The sequence below is a fragment of the Martes martes genome (assembly GCF_963455335.1).
Source record: "Martes martes genome assembly, chromosome: 3".
Taxonomy (NCBI): Eukaryota; Metazoa; Chordata; class Mammalia; order Carnivora; family Mustelidae; genus Martes; species Martes martes.
In genome coordinates, this window is record NC_137890.1 from 183,142,454 (window position 1) to 183,164,432 (window position 21,979).

The window sequence follows — 21,979 nt, forward strand, 5'->3', positions numbered from 1 at the left end:
TGCTCGAGGAGATCTACCAAGAAAAACAACAACAAAAAAGACAAACTCAATCCATGGGCAGCTTTTTAAAGAGACCCAGGCTACTCAATGATTTCCCACCCCACTCCACCACCATCACCCCAAGGCTTTCCTAAATTCAGAGTAAGCAAACAAAATAGCTTTGTAAAGGGTTCTGGTTTATGGATGGGAGCATATGGTTGATAGAGGAATTGAGTTGTATTTTAAGTGGTTTTAAATATTTTTTAAATTATTTTATTTATTTATTCATTTATTTATTTATTTATTTATTTATTTATTTGAAAGAGCAGGAGCTCACAAGCAGGGTTGAGGGGCAGAGGGAGAAGCAGGCTCCTCACTGAGCAGGGAACCCGACAGGGGCTCAGGACCCTGAGATCATGAACTGAGCTGAAGTCTGATGCTTAACTCAGGCGTCCCCAAAATTTATTTATTTTAGAGAGAGAGAGAGAGAGAGCATGTGGGGGTGGTAGGAGAGGCAGACAGAGAGAGAGAGAATCCCAAGCAGACTCCCCACTGAGTGTGGAGCCCCACTCGGGGCTTGATCTCACAACCCTGAGATAAACCCTGAGCTGAAACCAAGAGTCAGGCACTTAACCAACTGAGCCACCCAGTTGCCCCAGTGGTTTTAAATCTTTTAAATTGCCTGTGAGCCCCATTATATTATTAATGTATATTGTGCACTCATGCCCATTTTTTACAAGGAGTAATGTTTTTGCCAGCTAAAATAAAAGTTTGGTGGTCATATCTAGAGTAGACAAATCCTTGGGCTGTTTTTCTCAAGAGAGTCATCAGTGCCTCTCTGGAGGCCCTTTCCAGGGTGGGAGATGTGGGATCAAAACCAGACTTTTATGAAACCCGGTGGAACTGCCTCCACCAGGAAAAATCCTCCCAGCCCCACACCCACACCCAGCAAACTTGGGAACGGTCACACATCATGGTAACCACTCCACAGCCCGTAAAGATACAGTGTTTGTGTTGATCGTGGGGGGAAAACGGAACTCCTAGAGCAGGCTTCAGTTGTCTCTTTTCATAGCAGTTGCCTGAAGGTGTGTGTGGTGTGTGTGTGTATATGTGTGTCTGCGTGTGTTGAGGCAGAGGGGAGAGGCCCTGGCTGCTTATACGGAAGCCTCATTATTCTTGCGAGCACATCAGAAGCTCGTTACCCTTGTTCCAGTCTTTCAGCCTCCCCGGTGAGCTCCCTTTACAGCTTGCTAGGTGGGCGCCTGTTACCATTCATGTTCCTGCACCTGAATACAACAGCTAATTATGACAAGGATTAACACTGGATCTCAGAATAGTAGCCTTTTGCTTATCCTGAATTCTCTTCCCTGACTGTTTCAGGTCCCATTATCATTCATTTCTGGGGCAAATAGGAAAGGCCCTTGGGCAGATCATGTCAATGTCCCTAACGTGTGCCTCTGAGATTACGTGCCTTGGGAGCCCTTTGGAGTCTCAGCCGAGTGTCCTGGCTCTTATCCTAGGAGTGGTTCTAATAGGCATGACTAGTCAACTCCCCATTTTTTACTACCTGCGTTTTGATCACAGTGTGTATACCGATCCCTGGACCGTTGAACATTCCCAAGTCCCTCGAGTGGAACATCTTGAGAGCGGAAAGGGGCCTCAGAGATCGTTCTGGCGATGTCACGTTTTACAGATGGACGGGGTCAGGGTGTAGCCTCTAAGCTTTGAACATTTCCTTGCTCCCTGGGTGCTTTTTGAGGATGCCTTTCTCTTGCAGAGTGACAGTCCATTTAGGAAAACAGGAGGAGAGCACTGCATTACCTACTGTGAGTAAAAAACACCCAGAGGGCAGTGGGACTAACACTTATGGAGTGCTGCTGGGTGCAGGCATAGGCCTTTTACACGTACCTACCGATCCTCTGAGGAGGGGCTGTCATTATTGCATATAACGTAGCTGGTAAGTGGCAGAAAAGGACTGGAACTCATCTCAGCTAGACCCGAGAGAGAGCGTCTAATTACCACTCGCTACTGCCTTGTGTAGGGCAAGGAGAGTGTGCCCGGGAACCCAGACAGACAACCGGTCCAGGCTGGGGCCCAGCTCATGCCCACATGTCAGAATCCTGCTGCCACACTTGGGAGCCCAAAGATGCGGCGGGGGGAGGCACATCAGGGCACCCGACGGGGGCAGGGCCAGGACCCTACTGGAGAAAGAGATGGGGTCTAAACCCAGAAGGATCTCTGTGGCTGCCCAGGAGTTTGGGCCACATCCTTCCGGTGTCTGGGAGCCTTTGCAGGTCTGACATAGGCCCAGCACCGGGTAAGATTTACCTTCTAGAAACAAACATTAACTAATGGGATATTATTGATGCTTTTTACAAGTACTTTCTGGTTTTATCTATTTTCTTTTTTCTCCCCTTAAACAAAAATCATGCAGTTCCTTACTAGTGAGGAAAAAATAACAAAAATGTAATTGCCCTCCAGATGGAGAGGCTGATGAATGTTAGGGGAGCTAGAATGAAGGCAGAGAGGCCAGCTGGGAAGGTATGGCCAAAGCCAAAGAGAAGGATGAAGGTGGCCCTGGGCTCTGCCAGGCACAGGAGTGCAGAGAGGAGAAAAGGAAGCTGGGATACATTTAAGACATAACAATGACAGGGCCGGGGGTGGCTGGGGCTGTCCTGCACAACTCGAGAAGCTACAGTCTTATCCTGGTCCCCGCTGGCTGGGAACCCTGCCAGATTCCTGACTTTGATCTAGTGGAGAACAGAAGAAGAACGGACTAAAATAGGCATGTTTGTTTGTTTTCATGACTGTGCTAGACATTTTCTCGTGTTACCTTGGCACTCCTCACAAAAGTCCTTTGAGGAAGAGTTATCCTTTCCTCATGATGAGGAAACTGAGGCACACAGATAACTCTGGTTGGGGCAGAGCAAGGATTTGAACACAGACCTGTCTAGTTCCAAAAAGTGAGCCACCTCCAGGGCACCTGACAGCCTCCTGGCCTCCGGCCGTGTGGAGAACACAGACGAGGCACAGGGCGTGGGGCAGTGCCGAGTGGGGCGTCCTCAGTAGGGCTTTTCCCATGTTGAGCTTGAGGGATCTCTGGGGACATCCACAAACCACTTGAGTCTCGCAGCTGGATCTCAGGAGAGACATCCAGGCTGGAGGCATGAGGGGGAGTGGTATCAGGGGAAGGGCGCAGGAGGGACGTGGGCTCGGGAATCCCACCCCATATCTCCACTCTAGTGGAAGCTTTGGAGGCATCTCAGCGCTCCAAGTCTACAATATTATCTCACCTTCCACCTTGATGCCCAGGAAGTGATAAATGTGTCACCTGGCTATCGCCTCATTCGAAATAGGGAGCAGATTTCCGTCACCTTGGGAGATGAAATGTTCGAGAAGAAAAAGCAGTTGAAGTCAGAGATCATGGACAAAATCAAAATTTCCAGGTAGGGGCGCCTGGGTGGTTCAGTGGGTTGAGGCCTCTGCCTTCAGCTCGGGTTGTGATCCCGGGGTCCTGGGATCAAGCCCCGCGCTGGGCTCTCTGCTCGCGGGGGGGAGCCTGCTTCCCCTTCCCTCTCTGCCTGCCTCTCTGCCTACTTGTGATCTCTGTCCGTTGAATAAATAAATTAAAAATCTTAAAAAAAATTGTTTTTCCAGGTAATATCCTTGGACCAATATATATCCAGTTTCTCAGGGCTATCCCTGCTGGGCTTGGCCTGGCCTCAGGGAGAAGCCCCTAACTTCCACACCCAGTGTACCCAGGCCCTGTTCTGAAGGTAGTGCAAGGTCACTTCACTCCTCATCCCTGCGAGCTCGTCTCCACGCCCCACCTCTGCCCGATCCCATTCAAGATGGGATGAAGCTCAAATCAGGAAACTGATCTGAAAAATGACTGGCTGTAGGATGATTTGTCCCAAAGGAAAGCAATCGTTCCTAGAGCGACAAACAGATGACCTATTCGTAAAATAGTCTGAATTTGGAAAGGGAAAAAGTAAGAGTCAAGTCAGGGTTTCAGAGGGGCTGAGATGCATCTCTTTCTTATTATGCCCGAAGATCTCACTCGGTTCATGCCTCCGTGAGGTTCTGTGAGGCACCGTGTGGAAGACGGTGCCAGAGCTGGGGCCACCCCCGTTGAGCGTGGTGCCGTCCGCTCTGTCATTCAGACCCTTCCCCCTCTATCCTCCAGTGCTGTGTAAAATCAGCCCCACATCCATTCCACCTCCTAGATCTCATTCATGTCTCTCCCTCTGTCTCCTCCCACATCCTCTCTCTCTTGAAACGGAGACCTCGTCTCTGCCGCCCTGCACACAGCACTGCCCACTGTCGTCTAGTCCAGCTCAACCAGAGATAAATAACTTCCCGACGTCATGGAGGCTTCAGACTCAGAAACACAGAACACAGTTCTCTATTCTGAAAGCCGTGCTCTGAAATCACCTCCTTGTCCCATGTGCGAACCATCGTCAGCATCGATCCCATCCCCCACCTTCCCACTTCCCAATCCTCTGAATTCTTCCTCCTCCATTTCAACTGTCATTACTGAATCAAGGTCAAACCCTCACAGATTTCTGACATTCTCTTTTCTAGTCAACAGGTAACCAACCCACTCCTCCCCCCTACTCCCCTCCATGCCCCCCCCACTTCCGGCTAGCTTACCCAAAAGAGCTGGTCTGAGGCTCAACCACCATGCTGCCCAATGTCCTCTCCCGGACTACCCTCCCACCTCTGCCCCCGGCCCCGTGATGAGACAGCCCATGCACAACATGGCCTGGCTCTCACCAGGGCACAGACAGTCGCAGACAGGCAGGTGCCTGACTGGCATGGAATGGTAACTCCGTGGGTAATGGAAGGACGATTTGTCCTGTAGGGCTGATATCATTACCGACCTACAAGAGCAGATCTCAGAGCTGACTGTGATCATTGAGCAAATGAACAGAGACCATCAGTCTGCCCAGAAACTGGTGAGTGATCCTTGCGTTAGCCGACATCTCCATGGGTGAGGGGAAGACCCGCTTTTTCAGATCGGCTGCCGTGGTCCAGGCCGGATGCCAAGCACTGCACTCGGGGGAGCTGACTCAATCTCCAGGACGTCTTCGGGTGCCCCCCGTGTGTTCATTGCCACTAAAACCACACCAGAGGGTGCTGGCCATTTCCCCTCAGGCTTGCTGTGGCTAGTTCAACGTCAGGCTCTTCCTCGTGGCAACAGTGCCATTAATACATCCACTGTGGTCCCAAATTGGCCCAGAAGCCTCCAGTTCCCACTTCCTGCTGCTGTTAAAATTGCTAAACCCCCTTCGGAATCTGCTGACGTCCTCTTGCGCTCTCCGTGTTTCCTGGGACTTTGGTGACCCTTCCTTTAGATCTTACCATCCGTTACATCAGTCTTGTCTTCCCCACCTCCAGCAGGGGTGCCTGCTGGCCTGGGCCGGAGGGAGAAACCTGGCAATGCTCGAAAGCAGCCTCCCCCACACCCTACTTGCTGGTGGTCGTTGAAACCCACTTACGAAGGCTGACTGCCCAGCCGGCCGGCCCTTCAGTAGCGCCGTGTGGTCTGGGACAGCCCCACACAAACAGGGGAGACAGAGGGGTACAGCCTACCCCATGGACGGGAAGGTTTCTCAGAAACTGCAGATCGCATGAGAGTGGGGTCCTCGATCCTGCATCGTTAATGCCGGCCTTGTTTGCAGCTCTCCGATGAAATGGCTCTCCGCTGCTCGGAGATGCAGGAGAACTTCGAAAACAAGAACAGGTATGCTGTCTGGCACGAGCCCTCTGGGCTGAGGGCTCTAAGCCTTCTGCTTCCCTGCAGGATGTCAGCTCACTGGGATTTCAGACATCGCCCCACGGAGCTGGGCGGGCGGAGGTGGGGGGAAGGGGCAGGATGGTTTGATTGAAGCCACCAAAATGTAGCACAGAGAAGGTGGTTCCTGGTGTCGCACTTTCTCATCCCATGACTTCCTTTCAATCATTTCTCTTTCTGTTGCTTGCTGAGGAGTGTCATTTTTTGTTCTCCTTGAGACGTCTGTGGCCAACAACGGCTGTTCTCAGCCTAGGCGCCTCCTCCTGTTTCCCCTGCCTCTCTTGCTTCCTCCCCCTTTCTCTCTCTCTGTCTCTCTCTTTTTTTTTTTTTTTGTCCTGTCATCTCTACTGTTCTTGGCTACTCCCAGGATGTGGGCAGAACAGGAAGAAGGTATGGGAGGGAGAGGAACCTAGAGCCTCAAAGACAAGCCAAGGGAAAGTAAAAGGAGGTATATCATCTGTGTGGGTGAGGAAACCTGCAAAGCGCCCATGTGCTGGGTCCCAGAGCCGCCAGCTCAACACATGGTTGAGTCACAGATTGGCTTTCAAAAAATAACAAGTAACTTATTTGTTTTAGAATAGATTTCATTATTTTTTAGAGCAGTTTTAGGTTCATAGTAAGATAGAACCTAAAGTACAACGAATTCCCATGGAAAGCCTAAGCCCACAGCCCCACAACCTGAGTAATTTCCCCACACCCCTGGGGTGCATTTGTTACAACTGATGAACCTACATGGACACACGATGATCAGCCGGAGTCTGTGGTTGACGTCAGAGTTCATTGCTGTTGTTGTGTATTCTATAGGTTTTGACAAATGTATATTGACAGTGTCCACCATTATTGGATCATTAGAGTCGTTTCACTGCCTCTGAAGATCCTCTGTGCTCTGCCCATTCATCACCCCCTCACCACCAGCCCCTGGCTACCGCTGATCTTTTTACTGTCTCCCTAGCTGTGCTTTTTCCAGAATGTCATCCAGCTGGAATCGTACAGCATGTAGGCTTCATGGATTGGCTTTGGTCACTTACTAAGGTGCATTTAATGTTCGTCCATGTCTTCTCTTGGCTCGACAGCTCATACAGCCTTTCACTTTAACACTCACCTCGACCACTGCCAGCTTCTGCCTCTGGAATGGAGGTTAAAGAGACCTTGGGCTCAGGGCACCTGGGTGGCTCACTCAGTTAAGCAACCTGACTCTTGCTCTCCGCTGAGGTCATGCTCTTGGGGTGGTGGGATCAAGCCCGCCCTGAGCTCTGTGCTCAGTGGGGAGTCTGCTCGGAATTCTCTCTCTCCCTCTCCCACGCCCTCTCCCCCCAAATTAAATAAATAAATCTTTTTTAAAAAGAGAGAGGGAGAGAGAGACCTTGGGCTCTAAGATTATCCTGGATGCGAATGCAGTCCGGTTTCCCAAGACAGCCATAAACAAAGACTGAGCTGTTAGCAGGGAGTCATGGCCCCCACTGGCTCCATTCAAAATAATGGTCGGTAAAAACTGGCCGCCTCACCTTTTTCTGGGTGGATGCCAGGAGAAACGCTTCAGGAAGTGAGGGCCCTGCAGGCTGCCCACAGCTTCCTGTGTGAGGGAGGGAAGGTAGGATCCCCCGAGTGTAACGGCTCAGCTCTAGACTTCTTTTCACTGGTTAATGACTGTAGCCCTTTCCCCGGGTCGCACAGGGAGCTCAAAGAAGCTCACGCAGCAGAGCTCAGTCAGCTGGAGAACAGCTACAGAGCATCGTTGAAGGCAGAGAAGCTGGCTGCCCAGGAAAAACTAGGTACTGTCTGGACAGGGGACAATGACCCCGGTGAAGGGCAAGCGGGTGAGCAGGGCCGTGGACGGGCCGTGGCTCAGCTTTCCAGACACCCTCGTACAGCTCCGAGAGGGCGAGCGACTGAGAATGAAACTGGAAAGAGGGAAACCACGTCACCAGTGTCCTTCTCCCATCCAGGAGATAGACTGGCTTGTGACCAAGTACTGGGATCTGAGCAAGTTCCTCAATCTCATTTGTCCCATCTAGGAATTGAGGATAATAGTACCTGCCTTCATCAGAGAGATAAGAATGTGAAAGCACTTTTTAAAATATATTTCTTCATTCTATAAGTATACTATTATAATTCAGCAAGTGACCTCACCTGTAAAATGATGGTGTTTCATTATGTTTTAGCAGACACGCTATGATTTGTATGGCCTTACAATACGTAAGGGTCATGTTGGCCATTTATCCCATGATATCTGCTGCCCTTAGGAAGGGCAAAATATAGATCCTTCAGAATTCTGAGGCTGTAGACTAATCTCCACAGGGAGAAGGAGAAATTCTAGAATCTCTCCTTCCTTTGCCTTACATTTTTAAAAGTGGATATTTATAGCTCGCTGGCTTTCCAGTTTTCTAAAGAGAACATTTATCATTTTCAAAAGCAATGTACACTAGGAAACATTACTTTAAAAAGTGAGAAGCGGATGCACACGACAAGGTTTTGCTCCTCTTTCCCCCCAGATTTTGGTTTACCCCTGGGGTTTAGTTCTCACGTTTGGTTTGCATCGGTACCACCTGAGAAGCATATTATCCACAGGTGGCCTCTCCTCTGAGACCTCAATCCAGTAGGTTTGGCCGGAGTTGGGGGGTGGGGGTGGGTGGGTCAGGCACCTGGATTTATAATAAGCTTCCAGAGTGATTCCTAGGTACAAGATGGTTTTAACACATAGAGGATGAGTTTGAGGTGGAGGAGGTGTACAAGAGAGCTCATACTTGAATTTGAAAACATGCGTTTCAGAGGAATGATGATGACCCTGTTGTTTTCCTTTTGTCCAGATGAGATGGGAAAGGAATATAAGTATTTGAAGAATATGTTTCATATGTATCAGGTGAGAGTCAGAGCTCCTTGGTGGGTTATGGGAGGAACAGAGGCAAGGCTCATTCCTGGCTGATGAGGGCAGGCTAAGTCTAGAACTCTTGCCCAGAAAGTCATGTCCCAAGATTCCCAGCATCCTTAGACTTTGGTGACACTAAGTACACCCAGGGAGAGGAGTGAACTGTGGACTGTGGTGGTTTCCATGGGTGACAAGTCAGTCGCTCAGACCTTAAGAAAGTCCACTGAAAAATATGTTTGTAATTACAAAAGTCATACCTGCTCATTGTTTATTAGAAAATGGAAATACAAAAACCAACTACAACAACAAAAAAGAAAGAATTATCACCACCCCAAGACAAGCATTCTTCGTGTTCATACTTGGTAATAGCTTTGATTTTAGTAGAGTGCTGGTTCAAAAGGGATAAACATTTTAAAGGTCTCTGATACATTTGGCCAAATTGCCATCCAAAAAGACTCTATCGCTGCACCCCATCCCCCCACGAGCAGAAGATGGAATGCTCTAGCCATCTCAGAATATAACTCTTTCATTTAAATCGGCTAATCTGATGGAGCCATGGGGACGCAGGCCATGATTTCTTCCTAGGAGGGTGAGAGAGTGGAGGGGTGAGGACCAGACAGGACAGCCTGAGGTAGCAAACCCCCATTTTATCATGACCAACTGGTCACGGTTTCCCCGGGACTTTCCAGATTATAGCATTGAAAGTTCAGAGACCTGGGACACAACTTAGTCTCAAACAAACAAGGACAGTTAACAACTCTATATAAGGAAAGAACCAAGTTAAGCACCAGCACCACCTCTGAAATTCTATTTACCATTCAGTTTCACTTTTGAGCTTGTATGTAAAACTTGTTTTTCAAGATGTATCTTGGTACAGTCAGGAAAGACATCATAGAGGAAGGCCTAGGAAAACATCAGGTTGATACCCCAATTTCCTAGGCCTTATGTTTGCTTGAGTCTGGACCTCACCAGAGAGCTTGACCTCTATGGAACCTGAGCTGCCCACCAGTCTTGGAAATTGATGAGAGAGAACCTTTATCAAAATGGCCACAAATAATTACAAATGGGCTCTGATGCCTGGTCCCAGTGTGATTTGTACCACTAACCTGGAGAAAAAGGGGGGCTCAGGGTCCTGAGACCTTACTGGCAACATCGGTGTTCTAGGCCTTCTTCCTCCTGAGGTCCCACTCCCATGGAGTCTGAGCCAACCAATAGGACTGGCATCGGGTTTGGCTCATTTAACCTCGACCACGAAGGAAGTTAGATTTGCTGAGGAAAAATAAACACACTCTGAAAAACATGCCACTGTTTTCCAAGTGTTCAGATTAACCATTAGGCATTTCCCCTGCTTCCTCGTGGGCTACTGATGGGTGATTCGTGGCTCAGAGGGAGCTGACATGTGAATCTTCGACGGGAGAATCCTACCCGTCTTCAAAGAAAAGCCAGTTCCAGGGGGACAGACACCATGCAGAACTTGCCCTTGACTTCAGGGGTTCTGCAGGCTCCCAGATGGGCTGGGCTAGAATTGGCTGCCACCAGCCACCCACAGAGGGACTCCTAGCAAGTGTTCCAGGTGAGGGAAGCCGCAAAGGACCCCGTGCTGTGCCTGGAGCTGGTGCGCAGCCTTTCTCAGGACGCTTTTCTTCACGGTGCCTTTGTGCCTCCACAGGACAGCATTTATGATGAAATGGAGGACAAGTGGTCAAAGAAGAAGGCAGACTGGGAGAGGGAGGAGAAGTTGGAGCGGGAAAAGATCCTGCTACAGCAGAGTGAGTACAGAAACTTCTATCTTCTGGATGGCACATGTACCCAAAAACCTGCCGTTAGGTTTGGTCTCAACTTGAGAAAGGCAGCCTCAGATCCACTAGGAGGGATGGCCGCACGGCTGGACCCCTGAATCAAGGTGCATAGAGTTTTCAAGAAAGTGACAACAAGGATAGAGTCTTTATAAAGTGCAGCCACTTGAGGGTCTAAGCCTGTACCTTCCAAAGCTCACTTGTGCCAAGCTTGGCCATCACGAGCTGGAGCACATTCTGGGACATCTGTTGACTTGTTACCTAGATACAAGTGACCCCAAAGTTCCAGGAAGGTTGCTCTTGAATTAGAGTTTCAAATATTCACTTGTTGGGGGAGGGACAACGCAATCATTATACTGAGAGCCTCTGGATTCCCACATCCCCCCTTCACCCCTGAAAGGATCTCAATCTTTGAGACACAATTAACGTATAACATTGCATGTATTTAAAGCATACAACATGTTCATTTAATACATTTATATATTACTATATATTTTTAGTATTTCCAACACCTAGCAGAGTTTGGATAATAGAAAGTGATTTATAGATGAGGCTTCTACCCCCACCGAGCATCCTCATAAATGGAAAAAGGAGAGAGGAATTTACGGAGACTGTGCTCCCCGACCTAGAGGACTGGTTGAGGTAGGAGTGGGGCTTTGACAAACCTGTACCACATCCTACCTCAACCCAATTCCTATCAGATTTGGTTGATTTCAACAAATTACTCATTTAAATTCAGAACCCCCCCAGGAAAGTGACTCCTCAAGGCGATTGCCAGCCCGGTGGGGACTCTGGCTGTCAGAAGGCAGCATGAAGACCCCGGCATTAAGGCTGAGGGAAGGAATGCAGAGCTGCACCTGTTTGAGGCTTCACCTAGGACCTGGTGTAGCATGACCCTATCATCATCTAGATTTATAGCACCCATGCTATACTCATTCCATGTTGTCGAAATCTAAGTTAAGATGTTCACTCTGTTTTGAAAAGAGTAGATTTTAACTATACACAGTGCAGCCCAGCCCGGACCCATCCTGTGAGCCTAGAGGTTGCCTCCTCATCCATCCCTAGAACAATGAGGCTGCAGAAGAAATTTGCGTCAGCCCCTTACCCCTTCCTTCTACCCCCTACTACTCCCTGTTTGTTCCTGGGCCTCCGTTGGCAAGCTCCCTTGTGCCAGAAACCGTTTAAGCCTAACTCTACCCTAGGGCTAAGTACAGAATAAAAGTTATTGCTGGAGAAGTCTCATTAGCCAAGAGCTGTCTTTTAAGGTAAGGATATTGAAGAAAGCATACTGGTTACTTCGGCAGTGGGAATGAACAAAACAATAAGCAACAGATCTAGAATAAATTATATACTCACAGAAAAATCAGAGACATTGGGGTAACCCCCATATGGCTGACATCCCTGAAAACCACCACCCTGTTCACCTGACTCCCAAGCATCTTCAGGTGAGCGTCAGAAGCCGAACTCCAGGCTGAAAGGACCTTGAGTTAGACCCAGTCTGGAATTTCTATTATCTTCAAACATTTTGAGTTTCTCTCTGCATCTGCTTTCCCCACATTTACTCATGCATGTAATTTCTTCTCACCTCTGCAGAACATAAAATGACAAAAAAGTTTGAGTTAGAGTCAATAGAAGAAAAGAAGAAAATAAATGACTCCTACAGTGCTGTCTTTGAGAACTTCATTCGAGAGAAGGAGGTAACTTAGGCCCAAAGCACACGAGGGGTTGAAGGTGCAGCCTCAGTGAGACATCCGGTTCCGGGGGTGCCTCTGGAATTAGTCGAGCTTTTGGTCTTTATGGGCTTATTCCTCCTTTCCCAGCTTCCCTGGAAATATATGCAAGTAGACTGGCACTCTTGCTGTCCTTATCTAGACGGTCTTACCACCATTGATGGTGGTCAGTCACCACTGAATGATGAGTATTCATCAAGGATGAATGTTCTTCCTCATCCTTGGCTGGAGATGAAGAGAAAGGGCAGTGGAACGAGTTAAACTAAGCAAGTTTGGTTCATGCACAGCTCTGAGTAAAGAGGAGCTACCTCAAAGTCAGACGGGGTGAGGGTGAGCCACTCCTGTTCATTACTCCTCCACCACCTTGATACTGCTATTGGGTCATGGTGAAAGCAGGTCCCGGACATGCAGACATTTACTGAACAAACCTGCATTAGCAAGTAGGCCCCAAGCCATGATACCACCAGCTCTGTGAGCTTTTAGGTCTGTGAAAGATTCATTGGAGCTATTTGCAAAGGCATGACAGGGGTAGGATTCTGCAACTCCTGGAGTCAGCCTCAGCAGCCAGAGCACCTCCTGAGCAGACAGAGGACCGTCTAGGGGTCAAGACTTAGACACCATGTCTGAGGGTATAGCTGACAGTTTTTGTTAGATTCCTATACTCTTTTCCTGCAAAGTGGACCATGCCTCTAAAATAATACCTACCCAGAATATTCCGTTTTTAAGAGTCCATTTCCAATCATCATGCTTATTAAAAAGCCACTAATTTCACCAGTCAAAGCCCATTTCTGGCATGCACTGTAAAAGAACAAAAACAGTAATGAGGCTACGGGATATACTGTGCAGTGTGGCTAGGGTTTCTGGGGTCTGGAGAGCTCAGACATCTGAATAAGAAGGAGCAATTCCTCTAGTGGGGAGAGATTTGATCCTCTGCATGCCTCTTTTCCTCTCCTATTTTCTCTCCGGTAATGCTAACGATAAATCTATAAATTCTGCGCGCTCTCTCTCTCTCTCTCGCTCTCTCTCATGAAAGTATAGTTTACACTTAACAAAACACAGAGATCCTAACTATATAATTTGGTGAGTTTTCACAAATGTACACATCCATGTAACCAACAACTGTATAAAGATATAGAGCATTTTATCAACCCAGAAATCGCTCTTGTATTCCTCTCCACTTAAACCCTATCTCCCTCAATACTTGCCCCAAGACAACCACTATTTTGATTCCTACCACCATAGTTTTACCTGCTTTTAAGCTTTATATAAATGGAATCATGCACTATATACTCTTTGGTATATAGCTTCTTTTTTTTCAAAACAATGTGAAATTTATCCATTTGTTGTTTCTATCAGTAATTTCTTACTTTTTATTGCCCATTAGCTTTCCTTTGTAGGAATACCCCACAATGTGTTTACCATTTTCCTGTTTTTGGAGGTTTAGGTTGTTTCCATTGGTTGTCCTCCCTATTTTATTTCTTTTAAGATTTTATTTATTTATTTGACAGAGAGGAAGAGATCACAGATTGGCAGAGAGACAGGCAGAGAGAGGTGGGGATGGGGGGAGGGGCAGGAAGCAGGCTCCCCGCTGAGCAGAGAGCCTGATGCAGGGCTCGATCCCAGGACCCTGAGACCATGACCTGAGCTAAAAGTAAAGGCTTAACCCACTGAGCCACCCTGGCACCCTGTCCTCCCTATTTTATAAAGGTCTTATAAACACCCTTGTACAAGTATTTCCATAGACACAATTTTTCTTTTCCCTTGGGTATATATACCTAGCAGTGTTATTATTGGTTTCTAGGGTAGTTATAGATTTAATTTATAAGAAATTGCCAAGCCATTTTGCACAGTAGTTGTGTCATTTTACTCTTATATCTTAAGCATACGAGAGTTCCAGCTGCTCCACATCATCAGCGACTAATATTGGCGTCCTTTTAGTTTTGATCCTTCCAACAGGTATAAAGTGATAGTCCATTATAGTTTTAGTTTCCCTGGTGACTATGTTGGGTGATTTTTTTTTATTATACTTATCAAACAATTTATATGTCTTCTTTTGTGAAATGCTGGTTCAAGTCTTTTGCCATTTGAAAAAACGTGGGTTGTTTATCTTTTTATTATCGATATGTAGGAGTACTTTATATAACGTGCATACAAGTTCCTTGTCAGATACGCGTTACTAACATTGTCTCCTACACTGTGGTTTGCTTTTTCATTTTGTTCATGTTGTCTTTTCATGTGCGGAACTTTTTTATTTTGATGAAAACCAAATTATTAATCACCTCCTTTTTATGGGAAAGTTACAGCTTTTTGTGTCCTTTCTATGAAATTGTTGCCTAGTCCAAGGATACAAAGATCTTCTCTTTTTAAAAAAGCTTTGTAATTTTAGTTTTTATGATTCTATGATCCATTTTGTTTTGTTTTCTTTTTAAAGATTTTATTTATTTATTTATTTATTTATTTGAGAGAGAGAGAGAGAGAACATGAACGGAGGGAGGGGCAGAGGGAGAGAGACGAACAGACTGGAGCCCAATGCAGGGCTCAATCCCGGGACCCTGGGATCATGACCTGAGCTGAAGGCAGACACTTAACTGACTGAGCCACCCAGGTACCCCTCTGTGATCCATTTTGAATAATTTTTATGTATGGAGTGAGATAAAGGTCATAGGTCATTTTTTTCTCTATAAATATCTAGTTGTTCCACTCCATCCCATTGAACTGTTGTCCATACCTAGACTGAGACAACCATTGTCTCAATTACTGTAGCTTGAAATCAGGGAGTAAAAATCTAATTTTGCTCTTGTTTTTCAAGGTAATTTTGGCTCTTCTATATCACTTACATTTCTATATAAATGTCAGAATCAGTTTGTCAAGAAAGTATTCTGACTGGGGTTGTACTGAATATAAAGATCAATTTTTGACAGAACAAAATATTTAACAATATTCAACAATAGTAACCCTATCAAGGTTGCACATAAGTAAGATTTTCAAAATTTAAACTTCAGTGTGTTGTCATTAGTCTATAATGTGTGCTTCATTATACCAATATCTAAATTTTGGTGAATATATTCCAGAATCCTATTCTGACTTCCTTAATTCTCTGAAAGAAGTCCTAGAAACACCACGGCTGACCCTTTCCAAATAAAATTATTTTTAGGAGCTATTGAAACAACATGAAAATGACACCTTACAATTAGAGGAGCTGAGAAAGACCAAAGAGGTAAGTTTTTTCATTTTTCCTGTGGAATTAGGATCTTACAAATGCATCAATAAAATTATGTACTCTCAATAAAATGGAATCTATGATAATTTTCCAAAACCAAAAAAAAAAAAAAAAAAGGGTAGGGTAGGGGAGACCTAGAGCTGAGTTTGCTGGATTCAACAGGTCAAAAAGAACTTTAGAACTATAATACAAAGTCATCTGTAAAACAAAGCTCTTAGCATCTTTTTAGAGGAATTTGAAGAAATTTATAAGCAGTATGCTGTGTGACATCTTCAGTGTCAAATGCCTTCCATTTCTAGTGAGGCTCAAACCATAAGAGTCATGACTTCTGAATACCAAATTCTTCCTTTAAACTCTAAAAAATACAGGATTGCCCCCAGGAACTCTAACTCCAAGCCTCGCCTTAAAATTCTGAGTATACCTCACGTCCAACAATTTCTTCAAAGAATTCTGTTCTTCTGGGACAAATTATGGCACTTCCATGTGGGAGACACCTGAAGAGAAACTGTTCAAACCCATGAACTCCCTTATGGTTCTTCTTTCACAGAGAATTTAACTTGGATCTGGAATGGACATGTTTGGGAAAAGACTAGCCCTTATAAAATCATGGAATGATCTCTCAGAGCTTAGGCAAGGCTTCATCATTGTTGGGTGAACAGACCTCAATGTCCTGCATGATAGAGGGATAGGTTTTGGAACAAGGAAGACCCAGTATTATAACAACCGCTTTATCGACCTTGCCTACTAATTCAAAATCATTAATTGATTTCGCTCCTCATTTGTGGTCATATTTGCATGTCTGGTAATTTTTCATTGGACACCCACCATTGGAATGTTTACCTTGTTGGGTGCTGAATATTTTTTTATTCCTTTAAATATGGTTGTGCTTCATTCTGGGATGCAGTTTAGTTACTTAGAAACAGTTTGGTATTTTCTAGCCTTACCTTTAAACTTTGTTAGGCAGAATTAAAGCAGTCTTTAGTCTAAGATTAGTCCCCCCCACCCACACACACAGATTATACCCTTCTGAGTAGTCTGCCTAATACTCTGTGTACTCTGGCTAGTGGGAATATAACTATTCCCGGTCCTCTGTTGACCCTGGGGATTGTTCTACCTGCTGCATGCTCTTGGTTCTTCCCCCCAACCCTATCTCTTTCTGTATCTCGACCTCCATCGTGCCGCCCCAGTGGCACTGGACACATTGCTAGCTCTTTAACATGTCAGAATCCTCTACCTTGAGGTCTTTGCACTTGGCATTCTCTCTTCCTAGGAAGCTGTCTCTCAGATATCCATGACTAACTTTCTTACCTTTCTGGTCTTTGCTTAAATGCCACTTCCAAGGGGCCACTCTATTTATAGGCTTAACAAGCCATCCAACACTTCCTTTTCCCTGTTTTATTTTCTATGCAGATTTATAACTGTCTAACCTGATAAACTCAATGAAGGCAGAGATTTTTGTCTGTTTTCTCTGCCACTAATCTCTAGTTTCTAGAACAGTGTCTGGCACATCAAGATATCCAGTAAATTCCAACTGATTTTTTGAATAAATAAATGAATAAAAGAATTCTAAATGTGCTGGGACAGTGCTTTACACAATGTGACTGCAGTAAGTGATGGAACCTCTCTAGTCTATAAATCTTGGGAGGAAGCTTAGTCCACGGGAATAGCTCTGAGGACATGTAGGAGTTAAACGGAGGTGACACCTGAAAGCAGGGACCCATCGGGTTCATTTTTATAGTCTCTTCAGCATCTACCTAATGTAGATTCCACATTTGTCCTTCCCCTGAACTTACACTGCATCTTCTGTCTTATCCTTGGTTTGTTTTAAATTTATTATTGTAATTATTTTATTAACTCTAATTTTTTACATCTCCCTCGCTAGAATGTACATCCGTAAGAGTAGGGATTATATTTTTCTTGTTCATCATAATACTCCTGTTGCCTGCAACAGGAGGGTTTTTTTCCTAAAAAAGACTATTTTTTTAGAGCAATGTGAGGTTTACTGAAAAATTCAGCAGAAAGTGCAGAGATTCCTCTTATCCTCCCCCAACACACACATACAATTTTCTCTGTTATTAACATCTTGCATTAGTGTGGTCCTTTTGTTACAGTTGATGAACCATTATTGACACATCCCTTTTAACTAAAGTCCATAATTGACATTAGGGTTCTCTCTTTGTGTTATCCATTCTGTAGGTTTTGTCAAATGCCATCAAATGCAGCATACATGTACCATTGCAGTATCATACAGTGTAGTTTCTTTGCCTAAATGTCCTCTGTCCTCCACCTGTTTATCCTTTGCTTCCCCTCCCAACCCCTGGAAATCACTCATCTTTTTACTGTCTCTGTAGTTTTGCCTTTTCCGTTAATAAATATTTGTTTGGGAGCTATTATGACAACCCACACGAGCTCCGGTGAGGGCTGGATCTGAGACAGTGGTAGTGAGACTGCAGGAGGGAGTATAGATGGGCAAGACATAGAGATAGATTTAACAGGATGAAATGACGGAACCATGTTAGAGAAGGAGTAGCTAAAGTTGATGCTTCACCTTCTCGTCCGGGTGCCCTGCAGAAGAGAGTAAATGGGTAGACATGTTGTCCTGAAACCATTTCTTCTTACGCAGGTCATGGAGGAAGAGTTGAATACACAAGCTGTTATCCTGGAAACACTTAACACAACCCTCTACCAAACCCAGATGGAACTTCAGAAAGAGGCGAGTCCTGGCTGGAGTGGGGTTGGGGGTCGTGCTGAGGCATCCAGGTCTCTGGGCAGCTCTACCATATAGCTCTGCTCTGGATGCTATTAAAATGTATATGTCCAGGGCGCCTGGGTGGCTCAGTCAGTTAAGGTTCTGCCTTCAGCTCAGGTCATCCTCCAGGGTCCTGAGATCGAGCCCCGCATCGGGCTCCCTGCTTGGTGGGGAATCTTCTTCTCCCTCTCCCACTCCCCCTGCTTGTTATAAATACTAAATGATAAATATATACTAAATATATAAATATATAAATAAATAAAATATATTTACTTACTTGTTTATAAATAAATAAGTAAATAAATAAATAAATAAATAAATAAAATTTACATGTCCTTCAGAAAGCCACAGTGGGAAATCTGGAGAAAATGTTCCAGATCAAGCTTGCCGAAGCTGAAGAAAAGTTTAAATATACCATACAGCTTCTGACAGAAGAGAACATTCATCTAAGGTACGAAGGTGCTGCTCAAAAAGATAGGGCTGAGTTTTCTTTAGAAAGCGCGAGGGATTTGGGGTGAGGATAGAGGAAGATGAACCCAGGTGTTCCCTAATAAGGTCAAGGCACAGGCACTTCCCGGAAGGAGATACTGACTCAGAGCCTGGACACAGAACTCACCTGCTAAGGTCACACAGTTCACCTGAAGTGGTTTGAGGGATGTGTCTAGACTCCTCTCTCTTACCTACATCTTCCTTTTAATGCAGAATGGCACATGAAATTTATCTGAGGGTCTCTGGGTTTATTCAGTTCTGTGAATACATTTTATTTTTTTCCTTTATAACTCATTTATTTTTTTTAATTTAATTTTTTTTTCAGTGTTCCAAAATTCATTGTTTATGCACCATACCCAGTGCTCCATGCAATACGTGCCCTCCTTAATACCCACCACCAGGTTCACCTCACCCCCTACCACCTCCTCCAAAACCCTCAGCTTGTCTCTCAGAGCCCACAGTCTCTCATGGTTTGTCTCTTTTAAATCCCTAAAGTCCTCTGCCACCCAATTCATTCTTGGCTTCCCCTCCCCAGCTCCTGGCAATTACTGATCTTTCCACTGTCTCTGTAGTCTTGCCCCTTCCAGAATGTCATAGAGTTGGAATCCATAGTAGATGTTTCATAAATATTTGTTTAATGAATGAATGATTAGAAACTGTCATGACAACCCATGGGAGCTCTGAGTTTTTACCACGTCCCCTGAGAGTTTAGGGGTTTCAGTGTCGGTGGTTTACACTTAGATACAGCTGCATTTAGTTCCTGTGAAAGTCAACTTCATTATTTTTTTTAAAGATTTTATTTATTTAATCGACAGAGAGAGATCACAAGTAGGCAGAGAGGCAGGCAGAGAGAGAGGAGGAAGCAGGCTCCCTGCTGAGCAGAGAGCCCGATGTGGGGGTCGATCCCAGGACCCTGGGATCATGACCCGAGCTGAAAGCTGAGGCTTTAACCCACTGAGCCACCCAGGTGCCCCGAAAGTCAACTTTAGGTCAGAAATTACACTATTACCTGAAGATGCATTTTAAATCATTGAGATAAATTTTGGTCAATATTTTAGTAAAAGGAAGTTATTCATTGCATTGATTTGGTAGTATAGGAGAGTAAAGCTTTTCCCTTCTTCCCTTGTAGGTTGCTTGGCTGGTCTAATAGTTAAATTGACATGAGATGGATTAACAGGAGAAAAAAAAATTTAATTTTGAATGTATAGGAGCTCACAAAAATATGAGACTCAAAGAAGTGACCGAAGTGGGCAGCTTTTATACCTTTTAGACAAAGAGACAATAAATTTGTAAAGAATTGACAAGACAAAGCAGTTTGGGTTCGGGGTAGTAAATTAGTGAGGAAGTAAGAAGGTATGAACATACAGCCTCCTCAGCCCTAAATTCCCTATTTCTGGTGATAAGATGTCTCTTCACCTTCTGGTACAGGGAAGGTATTTTTCTTTCCTACTTTCAGGGGGACAAAGGAGGGTCAGAGTATCTTTCTTGTATTGGTGGTTGCTGAAGTAAATTTAATTCAAACTAATCGATATGCAAGGTGGCATATTTTGGGATGGCATACTCTGTTTCCCCTCAGCAGAATATTCCTCATTTGGGAATTTGGTAACATAAATATCGTATCTCACTAAATTCAAAACCACTGCAAGTAACGTGTGCAACTGCTCCCAGTGAAGAAACAAAACCATATTCCCCCCCCCCCCCCATATATCCTCGATGCCCTTCTACCCTTTGAGTCTGTAGTGATACGTCTTCTCTTTCTTTACAGGCAAAAAATAATTGCCAAGAATGAAGAAATTTATGAAGAACGATCTGGGAGGTCTACCTCTATTTATGAGAACAATTCTGACATTTTAGAAGATGACAGCAATGAAAAACAAGAATTATGAGCCAAAAAGTTGCTCTCCCGTACAAAAGACAGTAGGAACACTGACTCTCTAGGCTTAGAGAACTCTGGCGAGGTTTTCTGGAAAAAGTCTATTATGAGTTTAGTTCCTGGATTGCCTTGGATCTACTTTTGTCTTTTCACAATCTGCTTTCTTCTAAGTGATTGGGAATGTTTGAATTCTCATCTCAATTATACAGATTTTCAAGACTCTTCATTGAAAGGTGATGTTCTCTGTCTCTGGATCTGCTCTTCCTCTGGGCAAGGTACTATTTTCTCTTCCATATTTCTGTATTTCATTACGAAAACACTGATCTGAAGAACTTCCTATTAAATATTGATTACATTTGGAAGTTTAGCTTTTGTCCCTTTGGAGCCCTTTGCTAGCAAGAATGATAATTTATTGATTCAATTCCAAAAACCTTTTCTCTTACGTGTGTCTCCACTGCTCCATTTCTCAGTCACCTTTCCTGTAACTATGGTTTGGGAAAAGTTTCTGATGATTGTTGCCACCTTCTCTAAATAATCACCAGAATTCAAATCCCCACAGGGCAGGCAACATAAATAAGAGAAGTGGACTAGACATAAGGAAAAATAATCACAAAAACAACCACAGTGGTAAATGGTAATTGGCAGGAGCCTAAATGTAGGGGATGGGGAGGGGTGGTATGGGGGAGTGGGTGAACCCATCCTCTTGTGTGGCAGCACTGGAATCGGGGATGTAGTCAGATAGTCTGATTTTTCAAAAAAAAAAAAAAAAGGTATTGTGGTTTTTATGTGACACTGTCCCAATTTTTACATATGGGCAACAAATTTTTAAAGAAAATACAACCGTGTGAGCCAACATCAGGAGGCTAAAGTGAAACATACCTGTGATCCCAATGTTTTCCACCTGTGAGATGCCAACGGCAAACAAAAACAAAATGAACAAACAAACCAATCTCTAGCCAACAGTAAGTTAAATTCTATTTTATTAAAAGTATTATTGAAAAAATATTATTGAAAAAATATTTTTAAAAAGACTTTTTTATAAATTTAGAATTATTAAAATAAATTTAAAATAAACTAAATAAAGAAAATAAAAAAGAAAAAAGAAAGCAGTGGAAAAAAAAGAAAGCAATGAAATTACGCATGAATGGAGAAAGTATCATTTGCAAAAAAAAAAGGAAGGTATAAAGCAATAAGAGAAAGGTGCTAAAGTTTTTCACATTAAAAATAGCTTTTCCAAAGCTATAATATTTTTAAAAACTATAAAGTAGTGTAGAATGTAAAGTAGGATGGCTTGGAAAGGGAGGAACTGGCAGTACAAAACGATAACATGCTATGAACGTCAGTCCTTTCAAATATGGGTTAAAGGTACTTACAAATACTAAGAACAAGGAAAATAACTCCCAGATTTTGTGAAATCCAAATCTAAACAGAGTTACAGTGTCTTCTGTCCCTGAAGCAGAGTCTCCCCGTAGCTCAGGGG

General features: G+C 44.5%; 1 protein-coding gene across 1 annotated transcript in view; it reads left to right on the forward strand.

The window, feature by feature from the left end:
• The window catches only part of FLACC1 (flagellum associated containing coiled-coil domains 1), a gene marked incomplete at its 5' end in the record, with an annotated part of 31,709 nt that extends 10,850 nt beyond the window's left edge, over window positions 1-20,859 (forward strand). Inside the window, 12 exons of the mRNA XM_080797973.1 lie at window positions 1,757-1,805; window positions 3,292-3,425; window positions 4,844-4,937; window positions 5,664-5,725; window positions 7,451-7,548; window positions 8,584-8,636; window positions 10,312-10,411; window positions 12,032-12,135; window positions 15,323-15,385; window positions 18,012-18,101; window positions 18,479-18,588; window positions 20,392-20,859. Of these exons, the coding sequence (XP_080654099.1) occupies window positions 1,757-1,805; window positions 3,292-3,425; window positions 4,844-4,937; window positions 5,664-5,725; window positions 7,451-7,548; window positions 8,584-8,636; window positions 10,312-10,411; window positions 12,032-12,135; window positions 15,323-15,385; window positions 18,012-18,101; window positions 18,479-18,588; window positions 20,392-20,512 (1,078 nt within the window). The 3' untranslated portion in view covers window positions 20,513-20,859. The remainder of the gene's footprint in view (window positions 1-1,756; window positions 1,806-3,291; window positions 3,426-4,843; window positions 4,938-5,663; window positions 5,726-7,450; window positions 7,549-8,583; window positions 8,637-10,311; window positions 10,412-12,031; window positions 12,136-15,322; window positions 15,386-18,011; window positions 18,102-18,478; window positions 18,589-20,391) is intronic.
• Window positions 20,860-21,979: the final 1,120 nt, after the last annotated feature.